General features: G+C 33.1%; 1 protein-coding gene across 1 annotated transcript in view; it reads right to left on the bottom strand.

Annotated features, from left to right (window-relative positions):
• The window catches only part of LOC149902132 (uncharacterized), a 70,930-nt gene extending 57,368 nt beyond the window's left edge, over positions 1–13,562 (bottom strand). The window contains exon 1 of the mRNA XM_090110351.1: positions 13,482–13,562. Within this exon, the coding sequence (XP_089966477.1) occupies positions 13,482–13,560 (79 nt within the window). The 5' untranslated portion in view covers positions 13,561–13,562. The remainder of the gene's footprint in view (positions 1–13,481) is intronic.
• Between the last annotated feature and the right edge of the window lie 6,147 nt (positions 13,563–19,709).

The following is a 19,709-nucleotide window of genomic DNA, read 5'->3' as shown; positions in this document are numbered from 1 at the left end:
GCATTACCGAAAATGACAAGGCATGACTGTGCGCTACCCGCTAAGTAATTACATGCACGTTATATTCTGAAGCTTAACATACTTCTCAGGTGGTGGATATGGGTTTTGTTATTTTGGGATTATTAATTTTATATACCTTAATATTTTGTGAGATATTTATGAGCTGCTTGGCAATATTGTTTACTATTTTGGTAGCTTTCTTGAATGTTTCTAAATATTTTATATAGGATACTAGGACCGTAAAATAGTTTAAAGTCCTTCTTATAATAACGACTTACACCTAAATTGATCCGCATAGTATAATTTGTTTAGTAGATTGTTCTATTTAAAAACAATATGAACTTTATTAAGATAGCAGGTAAATATGATGTAGTCATTTAAAGTACAATACCAAATCGTTTAAAATTTAACGCAATAGTTAAAGTTATTAGCAAGTTGCTATACAAGTTAGAGAATATATTATGAGAAAGTTATAAACGAAAAAATAATTCTTAAATACTCAAAACTCATGGTTACCATCTCCATAACGTACAAACTGAAAGCTTTTAAAATCAAAAGGCTGTGTTGTTAATTTTATAATTAACAGATACGTTTAAAATTAATGCGGAAATATATGTGACTCGCTTACTCGACAATTTTCATATTTTAATTCATATTCACTTATGCTTTATTGTTTAACGTTACAGATTTTATGATTTAAGCACTTATTTATAGTCGTATTTTTTAAGTTCACTCTGAATTAAGATTTCTATAAAAATAATGTAAAAAAAGTAGGTAATGATTGACAGATCATTGTAATAAGTGACTTGATCAACTTTTAGAGAACTTACGAAGATAGGTAACGACTAACGAGATATCCAAATTGCATCACTTATGTACTGAAGTACCTACCTCATATTAAGATATCTAAGATAACTATTTACAAAAACGTTTCAATAAAAAGAAAGTTATTAAATACCCACATATTATCTATTCTATATTTTCTCAAAGTAACAAAGGAATTACAAAATAAACGTTCAAATTAATAAACATAAAGCTATCTTATCGGGTGATGTAAATTTTGTTCCGACACGATAAACCGCTTAGCCAAAGGTTTTAGATTAATTGACCAGTTTTTAGCTGCCAAGAACTGAATTATAAATTAGAAAGATAGTGAATGCTATATTTGATGAATAATTTATTGTTTTTTTTTATTTATTTTTTTATAATAGAGGGTAGAAATTATAAGACAATGGATATGATTTTAACTTATTAGAAAAATTGAGGTGTAATTTTTAATGGTAGTGATTTTGGTGTATTTAATGAAATTATGGACAAATTCTAATGAATTTCTTCTGTTCGATAAAATAAAATAATTACCTACGTTAAAAAACAACCCTGCTTGAAACAATAATAAGTTGACGGGGAAATTTTGTCTGATTGGATACCGCCGACAATTCAGCTAATAATAGTCATTATTTCTTCTGAAAAATAGATATAGTATGAATATTCTGTAACACTATACTATGACTATCACGAACGAATAATGATAGAGTGTATGCACGACTGATGTATTACTTCTTATTGATTGCCCATGTGTCCATTAGCGAATAAAACTTGCTACAAGAGTAACTAGATTCAGGCCAGATATTTTGTTTCATTTTTCGAGTACGCTTGGTTTACATTTCTGCAGCTTTTTATTCCTTTTTCAGCGTCAGTACACAGGTCAGCTATGTCCTATTTAGTTATTGCACTATTCATAAAGAGGAGTTGCTTTTTCGTTAAAAATTTATGTTATATCTACTATAAGCTTAATTGTATGTAAGGGAGTAAGGTGTCGGTAGAATAAGATATTATGGAAATCACAGACTACAATAGGAATTATCAAATACAGATTATAACATAGTAAACAAGGATTTTAAGAAAATAAGTCAAATATGGGGTTACACAATACGTACAAATTTAAAGTATCACTGATTGATGAGATAACAATACTGTAAAATCATTACTTGAATCTTTGCTCAGGTTGATAAAAATATACCGATTACAAAGTGAAAAGAAGTATTTTAATGGTAAAGATTTTCATTAAAGCGACAATTTTAACCGTCCACGGCTTGACGTAAAAATGCAAGGTGCAATCATTAATGCGTGTAACTGTTGGTAGGAACAAAGTAAGGTATTTACTCAAAGCGGTCTCGTAAAATAGAGCGGTCGAAATTGTTGGACGGTCCACTGCACAGTTCGGGCAGATTGGGTCACCCGTGTGTGACATGTTTCCAATAGAGCATTGAATGGTCTTTACACGATCCGATATCGGATCGTGTGGTGTGAAGGATTTTGTTGCGATTTGTCGTTGTGAGATCTTTTTAATAGATTATATATATAGATATAGGAAGTTACATGTTTTAGAGGTATCTCTTTGGGTACAATATTTTCAGGCTTACTAATAATGGCTTTGATAGATAAGTAGGGAAATTGATTAAGATCTTTTGAAAAATAATAAATGTAGGTACATTTACATATAATATATTCACACTATAAAACTGAGATTGAGTATATATTTGAATACGAGGTATTTGTTGACAAAGAAATGTTGCTAACTAATAACTAACATACGAACTCAAAAACCAAATCAAGTAAGCATTCCTTTAACCGCATCCCGCCAACATTGATTCTCGAAACTTCGAAACATGCAAATCAGCGTATACATAACTAGCTGGGAACTTATCGACAGATTTTTATCTCAAAACTTTAACTTGGTAACGAGTCCATACCCACAAATTCTGAGATCTCGACCTTATGTATTTTGGCTTACGCGCACCGAATACAAACTAACTTAGCCAAACTTTGCCGCTATAAATGCTAAAAGTCGCGATAAGAAGTTATCTGTACCACGCAGTATAGAAAATTTCGAGCAATTCGGGGCTTTACAAAAATCGGCCTTGAATATGATATGCGGTTGAAGTGTTGGGAGAAATTTTGGTCGTGTTTATTCATATTTAGGTCGAAGCTTATATTAGGTGAACATCGTAGGTATTAACTTCATGTAATCTAGACAGAAGGCTTAGATATTCCACGTGTAGGTAATTTAATAAGATATTCGAAGATATATTATCAAATGTTCTATTAACTACTTGGTTAAAAACATGTTTCTTTAGAAGTGGTATATACCTAAAGATAGACGATATATAACCGACATAATATTATATACCGTAAAATCAAATTAAAATTTGATACTGCGTTGTTACCTATTATTAGTGTAGAAGAAAGAAGACCTTGCTTAAGGCCTATCAAGGGTACAGAAATAAATAGTTGCAATTACTATCTAAACTTAGAATCATATTGCAGATCTTCGCAATGCAGAACTAGCACAAACACATTTTCCAGCAATCATAGCCCTAAATACCGTACTGCATTCGAAAAATGGTCCCAAACATTTACATAACCGTCTAAACGATGGTCTAAGAGCACATTTATCAGAGTCTTATCCATTATTCAACAATATACCGCTTACAAGTCGCACGTGATCCTGGCATGCGCCCAAAGATAATACGCGGTTTAACGAAATTTGCTATCATATTTCTAGTTGAGATTTTTCGCTGGAGCTCCTCCTTTTAATATTTCTCGTGTGTATTGAAGTGGGAGCAGCTTTGTTTTACGTGTTTTATATGGACTGGGTTAAGCAATGAGTGGAAATAAAATGTTTACAATGAAAAATAAAACAAGGCGCAAATATTATAAACTGCTATGAATTCTGAATCACTACGAAGTTGCTTCTCGCTGTCTGTCTGTACCTATGTATGCTTAGATCTTTAAAACTAGGCAACTGATTTTATTGGTAGTTTTTTTTTTCAAGGGGAAGATTAATATTACATAACATGCATACAATATGTACCCATGCGAAGCTGTGGCGAGTCACTAAATTATATAAGCAAAACATCAGAACTTCGCAGAATTATTGTCCTAAATATTCCGCCGAGAACACACGGAAGTCATTAGTAGATATCAGCTTTGTGACTTATGGTTATAATATACCTACGGACTAGATAAGGCATCAAACTGTTATCACAGTCACAATCAATCAAGTTCTTCAACTTGAAAGAAACGAGTCTCTTGTTAATTCTTTTGAAGTCGAGTTAGATTATCAGCATTAGATATCTATAGTAATATTATACCATTTATTGAGGAAGGCTTTATATATGATCATTGATCACGCTAAGAACAATAGGAGTAGAGCACTGCGGGTAAAACCGCGGGCCACAGCTAGTCATGAATTAAGGTAAATTGTTAAACAAAATTAATTTAATATTTGTAAGACTGAGATTGATATTGAATATAAGAAATAATATTTTTCACAAAGCTATATGTAATATAGAAATTTTTGCTTTTTCCTTATCACACTCTATTTTAACATTTTAATCAAAACTGAAATGTGCTTTTAGCTCCAAACATAATTAAATTCAACGCCAAAGGAATAGGCTCTCACATAAATAAATTATTATAATTATTGAATGGTATTTACTATTCCGTCTATATTATTTTCAAAAATATACTTCGGTATAAGATTGAATGCCATCTAGGTGGTAGGAGCCAAGTATTTGTCCACCTCATTTCTCCTTTTGTCTTACGGTCTTACTAATAAAATGTTACCCATTCGCTATGCAATGGATTAGTTATTGCAATAACCTGTCTTGTTTTTATGAATGACGTTTCATGTGAGCAAGAGCAGGACACAGCTATGGTAGGAAATGGTTGAAATTTATCCATTGTTTAACTTTTTATTAGTAGGGCCGTTTGTCTTTAAGAGATGTGTACTCTTTTTGAATTTGTGTATATCGTTATTACCTACTTGGAAACATCGACGACCTAAGCTATGTGTTAATTATCCTACAGATTCTCAGAAATTTAGTAATTAACAGCGCTTTAAAGCCAATCCTACTGCAAGTATTTAACAATCTAGCTCCTCCTCCTCCACTTAGCATCTACTTAGAATCAAACCCAGCAAAAAGCTTCGTGCGAACAAACATACCTGTCCAAATCTTATAGCCATTATTTATAACACGCAACTCAACGCGACAGTCCGTGAACTAACATTTTATTGTGACTTTGTTCATTGGCTGGAAACCTTTTTACGTCCGGAGTGAAGTGAGGCGTATAGAAAACATTTGGGACTCCACGTAAAGTTATTGAAACGGGATTGAGCTTTGAACGTATTTTTTTAGGGTATTAAATCTTTGCAATATATTAGAGTAGAAGTTCAAAGGATCTAGGTTGTGTGGTGAAAACATTTGACAATCAAATAAAAGCCTTTTGGTGCCTACCTGTAGTATTATCACAAAAACAGGCTTTCAATAACGTTTTCAATACAATTTTAATGACGATAAAATAAATGGTGAAAGCAATAGATGTTGCTTGCTAAACGTATTGAAATCAATAAAGTTTGTTATCTACCTATCTTTAGTTCTTCTTACCAATAACATAATTTTTAAGGTACATATTGCTCTTTAAGTAAATATCAAATGTCCGGACAAATGTCCACGCTAAGAAGAAGAAAAATGTTTCGAGAATAACTAAATATAAATAGGAACTTAACAGACATTTAATTAATTATTCTGATTTCTATAAACTAGATATAGATAATATACCTAGATAAAATGTAAAATATCTCCCTCGTTGTTTTTGGACCGTTCAGAGAAACCTAGCACGAATAAATACAATCCAATTTTCATTAAATAGAAGAAAACTGATAATAGATTCATAATCCTGGAAGAAAAACTTTCTCATTCGTGGAAACAGTTTTAAACAGTTCTACAGTTTCTGTGAAGCTCGTTGATTAATTAATATCATTATTTTTTTATTTATTTAAGGGGAATTCGTAAGTTGATATTGTTACTACTGGATATTTTCCTGTGCACTTTTATTCGTTTTTCTGTAAGTTAATAATCAATAAAATGCTACAAATATTTTCCCGCTAATAGTCAAAACTTTTAGGAAGGATACGGAACTCTTTTTTCCGGGTAAACAAAGCTTTAAGGAAGCATATAATTGCATTAACCCATTGACCACCGAGCGGCCCGATCGGGCCGAGACACAATAGATTTTCTATTGTGTCTGTGATCCGAGGACTGACGGATTAAAATATACGAACTAAGAAGACGTGTTAGCAGAACTAGCAACGGAGCAGCCACTTGACGTTACGTAGTCACCGACCATAAAAACGAGTAACACAAGCAGTGTTATAGATGCTGGAATGATAGATTCTGGTAAAAGTGGAAGCGGAAAATAATTCTCAATATTGACAAACATTCATAACATTCAACAACTTAATGAAGTCCCGTCTCTTTCTTCTTAAGCCTCTTTTCTTAAGTATCCAATTACATAACCCAGAACCCACGATGGTCATTAGTTATACCAAAATACATACAATTACGAAGCAAGCTAAAATTCCCTAACAATTTATAGCCATCCTTATTGAATCTATGAAAGGTACATACAGATAAACGTGATATGTTTGTTTAGGCCGGAAGAGTGAGGGCCAAAGATAAGGTTTTAATTGTCTCGTCTTGTAGTATTGTTGACCCTTGAACGGTTAGGGTGCGGATACATAGGCGTTTTAGTGACAGTTTTTAAGGTCACAGCAAGGGTGTGAATACACTTATGGAAACTTTACATTTTACGCGTGTATTATATATTGAGGAATGATTTGACCTAAATTATTAATCAGCATGAAATCAGTTATTCTTCGATCGTTAAATTATATTGTAAACAAATTTAAGTAATTTCATCACATTTTTATACTACTGTAATTTATCGATGTTTTCGTATAGGTATATAGACGAGGGATTTTAATTTTGTAAAAACAAAACCTTAATTAGGTATTTTAATCAAAAACAATAATTATAAATGAGCATAATATTTCCGTATTAAATTTAAACTGTAGTTTATCTTCATATTAAATTTAAAGTTCCTAGATTCAGCCCACGGCTACGTTCGTGGTATCCGGGTAAAAAGTAGACTTAGTATTCCAGACTATAATTTATCTGCATACTAAATTTCAACAAAATCCATTGAGCAGTTTTTGTGTTTTAGAATTAGTGCTTTCTCATTTATATTAGACACTAACTTTAGCACGTGACATGGTACCTGGATATCGCTATATACCTAAGAAGCTTTTATATTAATACTAAGTCTACAATATCTACGTATATAGTACATCTCTCTCTCTCTCTCTCTTCAGCCTTTCTCCGTCCACTGTTGGACATAGGCCTCTCCTAAGGCACGCCTTTGGCTCGGTCTTAGCCTGGGGATTCTTCGCACCCCCTGTTCTACCGTTACCTCGACCGCCGCCGTAGCCGGGAATAGTAGAACTACCGGGAACTAGGGGCCGTGGTTGAATTTGACAAGCCATTGGAGGTAAATGCCCATAGTCGCCACGCTGGGCATGCGGGTTGGCGACCGCAGAGCATAGCCTCTTCTCACCGGTGATGCTGCTGCCCATTACTGGCGTAACCTATTTAACTATGCCACTTTTTGGATGGTTATACCGCCATCAATCGGTCGTCAGAGCCTCATCCGTTATAATATAGTACCTACATATATAGGTATAATATTTTAACCATATTGTTCTGTATAAAACAGTTTCTAACGTGTTTACATCAAGACTCTTTTCAGTTATAATATCATTGGTTACTTTTACCACCCTGAGGATTATAATATATTGGTATATAATCCTCAGGTTGGTAGAAGTTGTTATAAAAAAATATCACTAAAAGTGTGATTGTGCCTAGGAATCTAATACCAGCAATTCCATCAACAAGTATCAATCCAAATTACAATTGTTATGTTTGTAAATAAATCCTATTTCTATGACTTCACACATAATAACAACATGCTTGAACCTACTTCTTATTTATAAGCCTATAATCGTATATTATTACGTAAAGCTGACGTTCTCATACATAACATAGTGTATAAAAGATCGATTTAGTGCAATTGCTTCTTGCATAATTAATTCTCACTACCTTAATGGACGCGTGCGTTAGTATCGTATCGTTTTAGTTACAATTTTGTGAATTGGATGGAAGAAATTATTTAGAAACTAGCTGCGCTCCGCGGTTTCACCCGCGTGGCTCGGCTCCTGTTGGTCTTAGCGTGATGATATAATAATAGCTATCCTCGATGAATGGGCTATCTAACACCGAAATAATTTTTCAAATCGGACCAGTAGCTCCTGAGATTAGCGCGTTCAAACAAACAAACCCTTCAGCTTTATAATATTATAGTATAGATTTGAGCACTATAATATAAAGTCGTTAGTCGTAAACGTTCATTGAATGGAAATCATAAAAAAACATACGATGATTGATAATATGATGATTCTATTGGAAACAAGTAATTATATCTTATTAATCACTTTTTGTATTTAGTGTTGTCAGTCGTTCGTAATATTGAACTATTTTTTCACTCGGAATCATTTAAGGCATACCTATTGTTTTACTACATTAGATAAACTGATACAATATAAAAGACGAGCAAAACAAAATAACATATTCTTCTTCAACACCCAATAACAATAACCATCAAATATTTACTCTCACAAAAGAACCATTTAAAAAATGGACGACATTTAATAAATGTAGCATTCATTTTATAAAAGGGGATGAAAGTCAAGTCCTTATCATTCTCGAACAGGACGAGTTCAAGTGTTTAATAGTGACGGTTGCATTTCAAAGATATTATTGTACCCAATCTAATTGGTTCATGCTCTATTTCTTTTCTTATAGAGTTTAATTCAATTTTGATGAAAATTTGACACACTTAACCACACTTTTACAAAAATTTTGACTAAGCTATCTACTATCCCAAAGTGGAACAGTTAGGTTGTATAGGTCTAGGTTCCATTTTATGTAGGTATTTCATCATTATGGAAATAAAATATTTGGTTATACTGTGTTTGAATTTACTAGAATATGCCAATATAGAACCAATTGAAATGAAATAATATTTTAAAGGATTCAAACCAAAATTCCTTACCTTACCTATAAGATAAATATACGAATGAACACTAAAAACTATCAAAATAACGCACTCCTTATAAGTCGACAAAGGCTTTAAGCGAGACTAAAATTTCAAGGTCGCGTCATGGCAATACCGTCACGTCATGGAGGAAGGCGACGATTTTGGTATCTTTGAATCTTGCCAGAAAAGTTTCCGTTCTGACACGTGTGCTCGGCACTCACGCTCTTTTTTGTGGCAAAAATAAAACTTGAAGGTAATGAATTGGAAATTTCCACGGACATCAGCTGACGCGTGCCCAGGTGCAAGTCCATATGGAAAGCTTATACAAAATAATAAAAGAGAGCGTATGTACCGAGCGCACGTGTCAGAAGTGAAACTTCCATGGCAATATAAATCGTCGCCTTACTCCTTGACGTGACGGTATTGCCATGACGCGACCTTGAAATTTAACTCTCAACGCGCCTAAAGAAGTTTCACTTCAAAACTATATAATCAGTCTTGCAAAATATAATTAATTATAAAAACCAAGTAGCCTTTTAGTAAAATATTCCACAGTGGGCCAACTGTACGTAGCTTTTGTTATTACTGCAAGGCTGATTTACGTAATATAAAGGAAGTCATAAAAACGAGAAGAAAGTATAGAACAAAGTGGCTCGCTCGTATATTTTCTTAATATTTCTTTAAGTAGCTTTGGCTTTTGCAGAATGTCTTATGAAAATATATCTTAGTTTCTAGCGAAAGTTTAATGTAGACGTATTACTTGTTAATAACTTTATATGACTTTTTATGAAAAGTTCTATAAATCTACAAGTCATACAATTTTGTGGAAAACAAAAGTATTGCAATGAATTAAATGTTCTTCTCAGTCACATTTTATTTGAAGTTACCTTAATGCAAATAATAATCATCATTTCCTCCACCCAAGTTAAAAAAAAATAAAAAAGGTATTTATTTAAAAACCCATGTTCACAATTTTCCCCTATTCATATATAAAAATAAGAAATATAAATGCACAAACAGGATAATTAATTCAAGCGGCTAGTTTAACGCGCTCGTGTGAAATGCAATATTATCAGAGCATCAAATAATTCAATTAATATTTAAATTAACACCTGCATATGCTTCAAATTATGATAACGCTAAGTTGAACTTTAATAACCTTTGGCGCAATGGTAGAGTTAGTATTGAGGTATAATAGAGCATTTGTTTGGTTCGATTCGAGTGAAGTAACTAAAATAAATCGGTCTCATTGGGTACGATTAAGAAATTATATAGTTTAATCTATACTAATATTATAAAGCTGAAGAGTTTGTTTGAACGCGCTAATATCAGGAACTGGTCCGATTTGAAAATTTCTTTCGGTGTTAGATAGCCCATTTATCGAGGAAGGCTGTAAGGCTATAATATCATCCCGTTTAGACCAACAGGAGCGGAGCAATGCAGGTGAAACCGCGGAGCACAGCTAGTTATAACATAATAATACAGGTAGTTCTTGTACGCAAAGCCCTGAGGTGCTGTTGTTAAGATATACTACCATAATGGGTTGAAATTTGCTTAGTTCAGTTTGTAACGTTAACTATATTAATTTCTACGCTCATAAAATTACTATTCCATATTATTTTGTCTTTTTTATGACCAGTAGGGAAGCCCAATAAAATGTTATGGTAAACACGTGTGTGTAGAGCTTGAGTTAAATTACTCATATTAAAAAAAAATATCTTGGTCTGGCATCGCACAGGAAGTTGATCACTTGCCCGTAAAGAAAATCGATCTGGAACAGGTGCGCAATGCATCTGCCCTATATCGAATAAGATGGCATGGGACATCTCATTTTATATGCAAATACTAGTATCCTGGGCATTAGAAAGTTCTAGTATATCCTATTGACATTTGGATAAAAATAGTAGAAGGAACTCGATCAGTAAGGCAATTGTATGTAGCTAAGCAAAGTATTGCTAAGTAAGGACGTGTGATCACGTCCTTACTTAGCAATCACAGTTCGTATCCTTCGACAGGATAAAAATTACCTTTAGACACATCATTACTTATTGCAATTACCAAAAAATGACACGCGAATCAATACATTCCATTAGATCCGACAAACATGCTCTAAAATAAAAGCCGAAGCGATTTTTCAGAGCACTCACGTTAATGGAACACGAAGAAAGAACCGCCAACATTTCGGCTCTCACCTGAAGCCATTTACGGCATTTTCAGAACTTGAGCACACTCAATTATGCACTTGCTAAGCGTTCTCATGTCTACTTCCGCTAAGTTGATAAGTCAAGGACTATGAAGCCGACTTGCATAACTTAGGAATCTTACATTGTAGTTAATGTTTAAGTTTTAAGTTGGTGTAGCGCTATTTTGTCTATACTCAAGGGGAACAGAATTTCGGCTAACTACTCCGCAAGGACTGCTTTAATTATATTCTAGATGATAACATTTGAGGAACTTTTCGAAGTATCTTGTCGGCTTATTTCTGAAGGTATAATTTTAAAATCTTATTAAATTATTTAATATTTAATAAAAGCAAGAGACCTGAGTTAAGTCAAATAAGATGAGAATCATCAAAACCAGAAAATATAGATAAATTTATTTCTATCACATTATTACTACACTATAGGTAGGTATTAACACAATTCACTAATAACGATTTAAACACACAAAAATGCAACCTTAATCATTATAACATCCCATCGATCCCATTAGACAACATAATATCAAAAAGTACGATGCGCGTTCATAAAAAGGCCATCCAATTTCACATGAACATAATTCACCACCCTTATGTAAAACCTTCGATATCACAAGTTTTATATGAGAGATTGTACCCAGATAACGGGCACAATCTTGTTTTGGCAAACTTGGAAACCTTTCAAAGTGTTTGGTGTACAAATAAAACGATTGTCAGTTGGTCGTTATGAAGTTAGGATAGTATTGAATCCATAGGGATATCTGTTTTTCCTTTAAGATCTCTTTGCGAAATAGAATGGAACTGAACTTTTAAGGTGAGGTAGGTATTTTGTGTTTGAATAAATAATTGAACTATCTCCAAAGATACGTCAACATAAAAAGCAAATATCTACCTACAATACCTACGCTACCTGTAATAAGATAATTTAGGAATTAAAAAAATGTATGTTTCAGGAACAATGATTGTTATGAAGCGTAAGGAGTTGACTAGCGTAGACTGTATAAAATATTGAACAAATTCACTTAAACATAGGTTGGTAACGAATTAAATTTTCCGGTAAATTATGCTCGACACTTCTAGGTTACACGATTCCTAATTTGCAAACAATATGTTAATAAAAGATCGTTGTTTCAATTGAGAATATTTTAATTTAGGTCTATATCTACCAATGTGCCAGAATTCAAATCAAAATACCTACAAATTAAAATTAAATATTATTTACAAAATTTCGTTTGGTAACTAAGTACAACTTTCACTTAAAAAACATCTTAAGAGCTTTCTATTCCAACAACTTCTCATTTAGCTGTATCAATTCTGAAAACCGTTTAGCGTTTTAATAAATAAAACCTCTTATATTATTTATCATACCCGAAAAATGGATTTATCGTAAAATGTATCGAATTAGGGCTGTAAGTACGATAAATCTATAATCTTCTTTACGCGGATCATAATCCGTTGATGGCTTTCCTTTGTCGCGGTTTATCGGAAGATAGGCGCCTATACATTACTTGATGTTTGATAAATAAATTGAGATTCGCTTTCACACAAATTTGTATTTTATTGAGCGGTAAAATTTTAATTTTTAACGCTTTAGGGAATATTATTAAATCAAGATTAATAGGTGTTTAAACGAAAAGTGCACAGATCATATCACATCACGTTTTAGAATTAAGCAATATTGAATTAATTTACTTACTTTAGTTGTATAAAACATCCTCATTAACTACATTTATCTTTAGTTTTTCTTATAATGCTGTGTACATCTATATTAATAGGGTCAAGCATTAGAATATTCTTACTTTGTATTTATTTTTAAGGAATGATGTATGCGCGATCTGTCGATGTACCCAAATAAATAAATAAATAGGAGTTTGTATATTAGTAGTTACCTGTTACGTACGTGTACTTATGAAGAATGTTCTAGCCGTCTAGCGGGACGCGAATGTTTATCTTTAGTAGGTATTTTTTGTCATAATAGAAAAGAATTGAAGAATACTGAAAAATAACATTTTTGACAATATTTGTTTTATACCGATGCATCGATAATAATTTTTGGCAGTAATTACAGTGACCTAAGAATATTTATAATTGCAAAAGAAATAAACACCGAAATGTCCCTTAAAAATCTATTAAAAATTTTACCGATAGATAACAAGTTAACCGTTTTAATACAACAATAACCCTTCGAAACAAAACGTTACATTTAAGCCGGGAAAAGGAAACGGCCGGCGCAAGCGGACCATAACCAAACCATTAGCTTCCTTCTGCCCCTAAAGTCTAAACTTACCATTAAAACAAGCGAAAAACGACAGAAATAAGATGCATATATGCGTAAAAGCATACTTTGCTTCCTTACGTCGAACCATTTCAAAACACCATAACACTGAAATCACTCGATACGTTTACAATGACGTAACAAAGTTGAAGCACTAAAAAGACGTCCGCTCTCAGCGGCGCACGGCATTCGACTGAGGCCAAAAGCTCTTCGAGGGTGGCGGGGGCGGGCAGGGTTGTTTTGTATCTCGCATTTCCTTTCGAGTATTTCGTTCCGACCACGTGTCGCTAGTCAATTTTCGTCCCAATAAACGTTACTGTTTTTATGGCAGTCGTTAACTACATTATTAGTTTGTATTTGATGTCGATTGGTGCTACTTTAGTGCGTAATTACAAGTAGCTTTTTAATTTTAATGGCTCGTGGTTAAAGGGTGGTTTATTTTTATGTTTCTTTTATTTGCGTTTATTGGTACTTTTGGATTTTGTGCAATCGTATAACGTATGTTAGTGTTTTGCTTTTGTATGCTACGCACGAATTGTTAATGTGAAGTGCACTTTTGTACACATTTCAATTATTATTTAAGTAGGTACTTTGTTGACTGAAATTTACCAATTTAGATGCTGCTGTTAATGTTACTTATATACCTAATGAGATTAGGTAGGTAGGTATATTTTCAATTTTTAATTTTTAAACTCATTTGATTTAATTGTTAAATTGTATTTTTATTCGCGTTTCTTTGTCATAAATTAGTTTGCTAAGCAACGTGTAAACATCTCGTTAGCAGATCGAAATAAACCGCTTGCCTGGAAGAGATCACTTATATGTGGTGAAGCCGAAATACGTTGTACTGTTCCTTTTTTGTAAGCATTTTTATACAAATGTATTAAAGTGTGAAATAAATAAATAAACGTCAAACACAAACTTCACACACTGGCTAAAATTTAAGGCGAAACGTCACTGGAGATAGTGAAACTCGCGTTAGCTTGTCAGCGTGCAAGTTGGTATCAGATGAGAGACTTCGGAAGTTGGTCGAGTTTTATGAAGTGCCGCGGGCTGAAAGCGGGATTTATACGTATTGGGATGTATTGGACGTGTGAGCAATGGCTTTTAGACGTTTGTATTCTTCTTTATTTTGTACTAGCTGTGCCCCGCGGTTTTACCCGCATTGCTCCTTCTTAGCGTGATGTTATAGAGCCTTCATGTTGACACGACGTGGTAATATTCGTGCAATATTTTGAAGTAAATCAAAAGAGCGTACTCCTACCTTAAAGGCCGGCAACGCCGCGGTGAAGCGTCCAGGTGACGCGTCTGCTCTGTTGCCTCGTCTTATATAAAAAAAAATCCATCCATTTTTGAGTTTAGCCCGGACATGCATACAGACAAAGTAATCAAGTATCAAGTAAGTACATAATACCTAGTTCCCGTGCAACAAGTAAACAAACTCCAGCTTCATATTACCATCACAACACGTATTAACATAGTAAAGATTACCGAATTAAAGTCGGGTTCAATCTCCAGGGTCTAAAACACTTACTGATTCATATCGTTTATACACAGGAGGTTCGAATTTGTAAATTGATCATACCAGTTATCTGGGTCAAGCGTGCCTTGTAATAGTTTTGGTGAGAACTTCTGTGTGATGACATATTATGTATTGAATTAAGAATTATTAATATGGATAAAAGAGTTCGGTATAGTTAAAAACTTAATTGTAAGTATAATTTTAATTAGGTACTCGTTTATTTTTAACCGACTTAAAAAAGGAGTAAGTCGATTTCGAGGAGGAGTCGTCAATTCGGCCGGTAAGTAAATATAATGTTTTTAATAGTTAATGACTGTTATTTGAAAATGATTATTTTCAAAAAAAACCTAAGTTCCTGAAGAAGGAGGTACCATTCCAAATTCTAAAATGTGAAAATGTTGGATAGAGATCCAACACATAGAAATCTAAATAACAAGACACATAGAAGTGCTATAATGTCATAATTCGTATGAAAACCGCTGTCGCCAAAATCAACACATTCAAACCGAAAGCTAAACAGTACACACAAGTAAACTATGTCTTTTAATGGACAGCTTGATTTTAGTGAAAACTAACTTATCTAATAAATTAAGCTTTTGAATATGTATCCTAACGCACGAATTTTTACGGTTTATTTTAGAATAACATCCCTAAGTATATGAGACTTTTTGCTCCAATACGAATAAACGTGATAATAAGAATGGTCGACTGTGTCATTCATTGTTATTTCGATTACTATGGTGACACTAGTAATACTTGTAAATATTCTATAATTTTAAGGAAAAACGGCATTATTTCTAAAAAAAAATATTTTCCGATGAAATATTATTCCTTTATAAGTATAATTACAACTTGTGGAAGAATTTCCGCAATGGGAATTGCTGAAACACACCATGTATACACTCATACGTCTCCAGAGCAACTGAACAGTGACGAATGCAACTGGTGATGTGCAAATCACCTGAGTGGCGACAAGGTCACGCACGCTTACGACTTCTAGTGTCTTGTTATTTAGATTTCTATGGATCCAACACAATTAAGTCAGTTTAGTAACATATGAAAAAAAAAACAGACGAATTGAGATCCTAAGCCGTTTTATCAACTTTGACTGAAAATATAATTCAGACACCCTTTTATTAATACATTATACAATATAGTATATACATATTTTTTTAATTTAAAAACAGAAAACTCGTATGCCATACACAGTACACAGTACGAGAACATTACAAAAGGAAAGACAATAATACAAATTATGAATAAACTTATACAGAAACGTACTAAATATGAAATTCATTGCGACACACGGTTATTTTGAGTGCATTTCCTTGTTGAAGCTGGAAGGGTTACATTGCATATTCAAGGAAAATTTAAAAATATTTGCCGTTCACGACAGGGCTTCTAGAAATTTCTATATAACGTTTGATATTTTCTCGAATACTTATTCTAAAAGGTTTTTTGTTGTGAATTTCTCGAAGTAAAAAGTATTTAAAAATAAAAGTGTAGGTACCTATTATTCAATTAAAAGAAGAAAAGTTAGTCAAAATTAACTTAGTCAACGAGTATTTATTTAAATAAAAGACTCATTAAGTTGAATTTGTATACCTATTACAAACAGCGTAAAAACATTATCAAATATGTACATCAATATCGATCAAGGACTTTCGAGAGAAAGACGTGTGGCACTCGGGGACTGCCGCGGTAAAGCTATTGCATATCATGCCTTCAAGCCACGCCTCCGTGTCCGTTGGAGACGCCGCGCGCAAGGCCCGCGATAGAAGCTATGCAATAGCATAATAAAGCCTCGCGTATCAAACCCAAAACTTTTAAAGCCACAGGATTAAACGGTACCTGTACCAACACATAAACAAAACACATTTAATGTTTACATTCAATATCAGCCACTCGTACATTCGCAGCTAAGTGAAGTATGAAACTAAAAGCCTTTTTGAACGCCGACAAACAAACGCAACCCTTAATCCCAAAGCACAACTTCTGCAAAAACTTTCACAAAGTAAGCCTATAGAGTTAGTTCATACAGGTCCTCCTTTAACACTAGGTAATTCAACCTACAATTATGACATTAACGTCTATAGGTGTTTGGATAAAATGCCTTTACAAATTACGTCTGGTTTTTATGAATTGTTTATTATGCAAAATCTTGAGTCTTACGCAAGTGCGTTGTTTATTTTTTTCATGATTTAATTATGTCTAGCTTTTAATTGCTCCTAGATGTTGTTTATAATTCTTACAGAGTTTAAAAACAATAATGAAATATTCTTAGCATACATTAAGTAAGTACCTACTAAATAATTTAAACATCCTATTCCTTCTTCCCTTCTGTGACTATAGATGCATGCATATATGCATGATCACATCTGATTCCGTGATCGATTAGAATAATCAATATGGGCAAGTATGTCGTTCAGCATTTGTTTCATCTGCCTTTCAAAAGCCTCGAAATAAATTACTATAATTATATTACCATACCTACTTAATTAATTGTAATTATTAAAATCAGTTTTATTAATTCAAAATCTGTATAATATAGACAGGCGTGTTTCGTGTTCCTATCAAAAAATACTGCGAGTATTCTTTCGGGCAAGGGATCCTTGATAATTTTACGTTTTCCCATCCTTACACAGAAATAAATCCATATGTGACATTTATACGGAGTCAGAGTTATTGCGGGGCTCCATTATGTAATATAGAATAAAAGGTTTCCGGCTAATATCATGAAGCGATTTCAAAAGGAGCGGTCCCATGTGGCCTTACAGCGGCCCTTTGATATATAATCAGTAACAGATTCTGTCTTATTGTTATTATCATGCCTATCGATTTTTTGAACGAAAAGGGTTAAGGTGTGACATCTTTATAATGTTTTAGATAAGTGCATAATTTGGTAGCTGTTTATTGTTGTCTGTTATAGAACTGTGTAATGTATTTTAAATTTACATATTTTTATTGAAACGAAGTTCCTTATCGCGCGTTGTGATAAAGTCAGAGTTGTGATAAAGTCTTTAGCTTTGCTAGCCGGAAAAAATTCTTACGAAAAGTTGTGACGACACTTTTTGCTAGAGTTGTAAGCCGTGCGGCGTGCGCGTGGTTCTCTGTCAGTCTCTCTCTAACTTAACACTTCGTTCCATCCGGATGTCCCTTGACATCATCCGCTCAAGTTTTTTTTAATATCCGAATAGCACGCACAGACGCAGAGAAATTAGATTCAATAATTCTCCGACCTCCGTTACATATCTTTAACTCTCCTAACAGTTTCTTTCAAAGCATTGAGTCTTTTTTCTTATCATAAATTTCCAATATTCGTCACTTAAAAAAAGTATAGCTGCTCTATAAATATAAAACATTGGTAATACACAATACACATATCGACGTTAACATTTACAAACTATGTCACTTATACCTTCATATCGCAACCCTATTACAAATGAACTGCTAAAGCATTCAACGTCCGCAGATAACTCAATACCAGTCTCCGTGAAGTTTTACAAGAATGTGAATATCCTAGAACTGCTGGAATAGTTAATATGCTAATAAATATTATGTTAAGGTAAGTATAAAATAAAATTATTAAATACTTCAGAAGTAGGAGGAGGTCATTGCTCTTTAAATAATAAAGATTATAAAAAAGTAGGAGGAGGTAGTTTACAAATACTAATTTTTGTAACCGCCAAGCCGCGTAACATTTCAGTTTCCTCGTGACTTTAGAATAAATAATGTATAGTGAATAAATCGCGTTTAAGTTTTGACAAACAACTTTATTTTCTCAAAATATATTAAAAAAGAGAAAGAAAATAAACAGTCCAGAATTATGCTTTAAGTAGAGTACCATAAACGAGGATTACTTATAGGTCAGCAAGCCCAAAACACGGTTCGAAGATATTGCTGAGGATAAAACTTATAATTTAGGTACGATGTAACTGCTCTCCACAGTTTTAATAATGACAAAAAATATACCTAATCACAATATAAGGAACATGCTCTTGAGAAAGTATCATAATTTTCTTTGAAGTCTTTGTGTACAGGTAAATTCTTTCTGCAACATATACAAGCGAATACCATTCAATTGGTACTAAAATACTAAACGTATATATTCGTAATTCGATAACAAAACGGCTCATATAGCCTATATTATGTTAAATGGTGCCCAAATATAAAATGGTGCCTATTATCGTAACTCACACTGATGCGGTCCACTCCGGAGCTATTAAGTTTTGTAAATGATCATGGTTTGAATTTGGGCCTTGGTGAATAAAATCAGTCATGTTGATATTATTTCAACTGTTTGTAGTTAACAGTTGAATGACCCTTAGTGTATTTATGTTATTGTTTCAAATTTGAGTTCTCTAATAAGGTCCTTTAAGTGCATGAAGGTCGCAGACAGTAGAATAAACCTCGGCTGTGAACTTAAAACCACTTAAAAATTTAATCTGATCATCCCTTTTTGATTATTATTTATATTTTAATTTAAGTTTCCAGTGTTCATTTCATTTAATACAAACTCAAACTCAAACCAACTCAAACATTTATTTATTCAATTAGACTTCTTTTAATTACAATAAATAATATATTTGACTTCTTTAACATTTCTTGCACGTATTTCCCGATTGTAGTAGCTAAAGATCAAAACATATTGATCCGAATAGTTTTTTTTTCGAATCGTTATTTGCTTAACTGATTTCACTTCACTATTATTGACATTC

Source organism: Colias eurytheme, chromosome 15 (genome assembly GCF_061535395.1).
Source record: "Colias eurytheme isolate Ceu_HAF_F1 chromosome 15, ilColEury1 Martin Lab GWU primary, whole genome shotgun sequence".
In the NCBI taxonomy this organism is placed as follows: Eukaryota; Metazoa; Arthropoda; class Insecta; order Lepidoptera; family Pieridae; genus Colias; species Colias eurytheme.
This window is presented reverse-complemented; position numbering and strand designations above follow the sequence as displayed.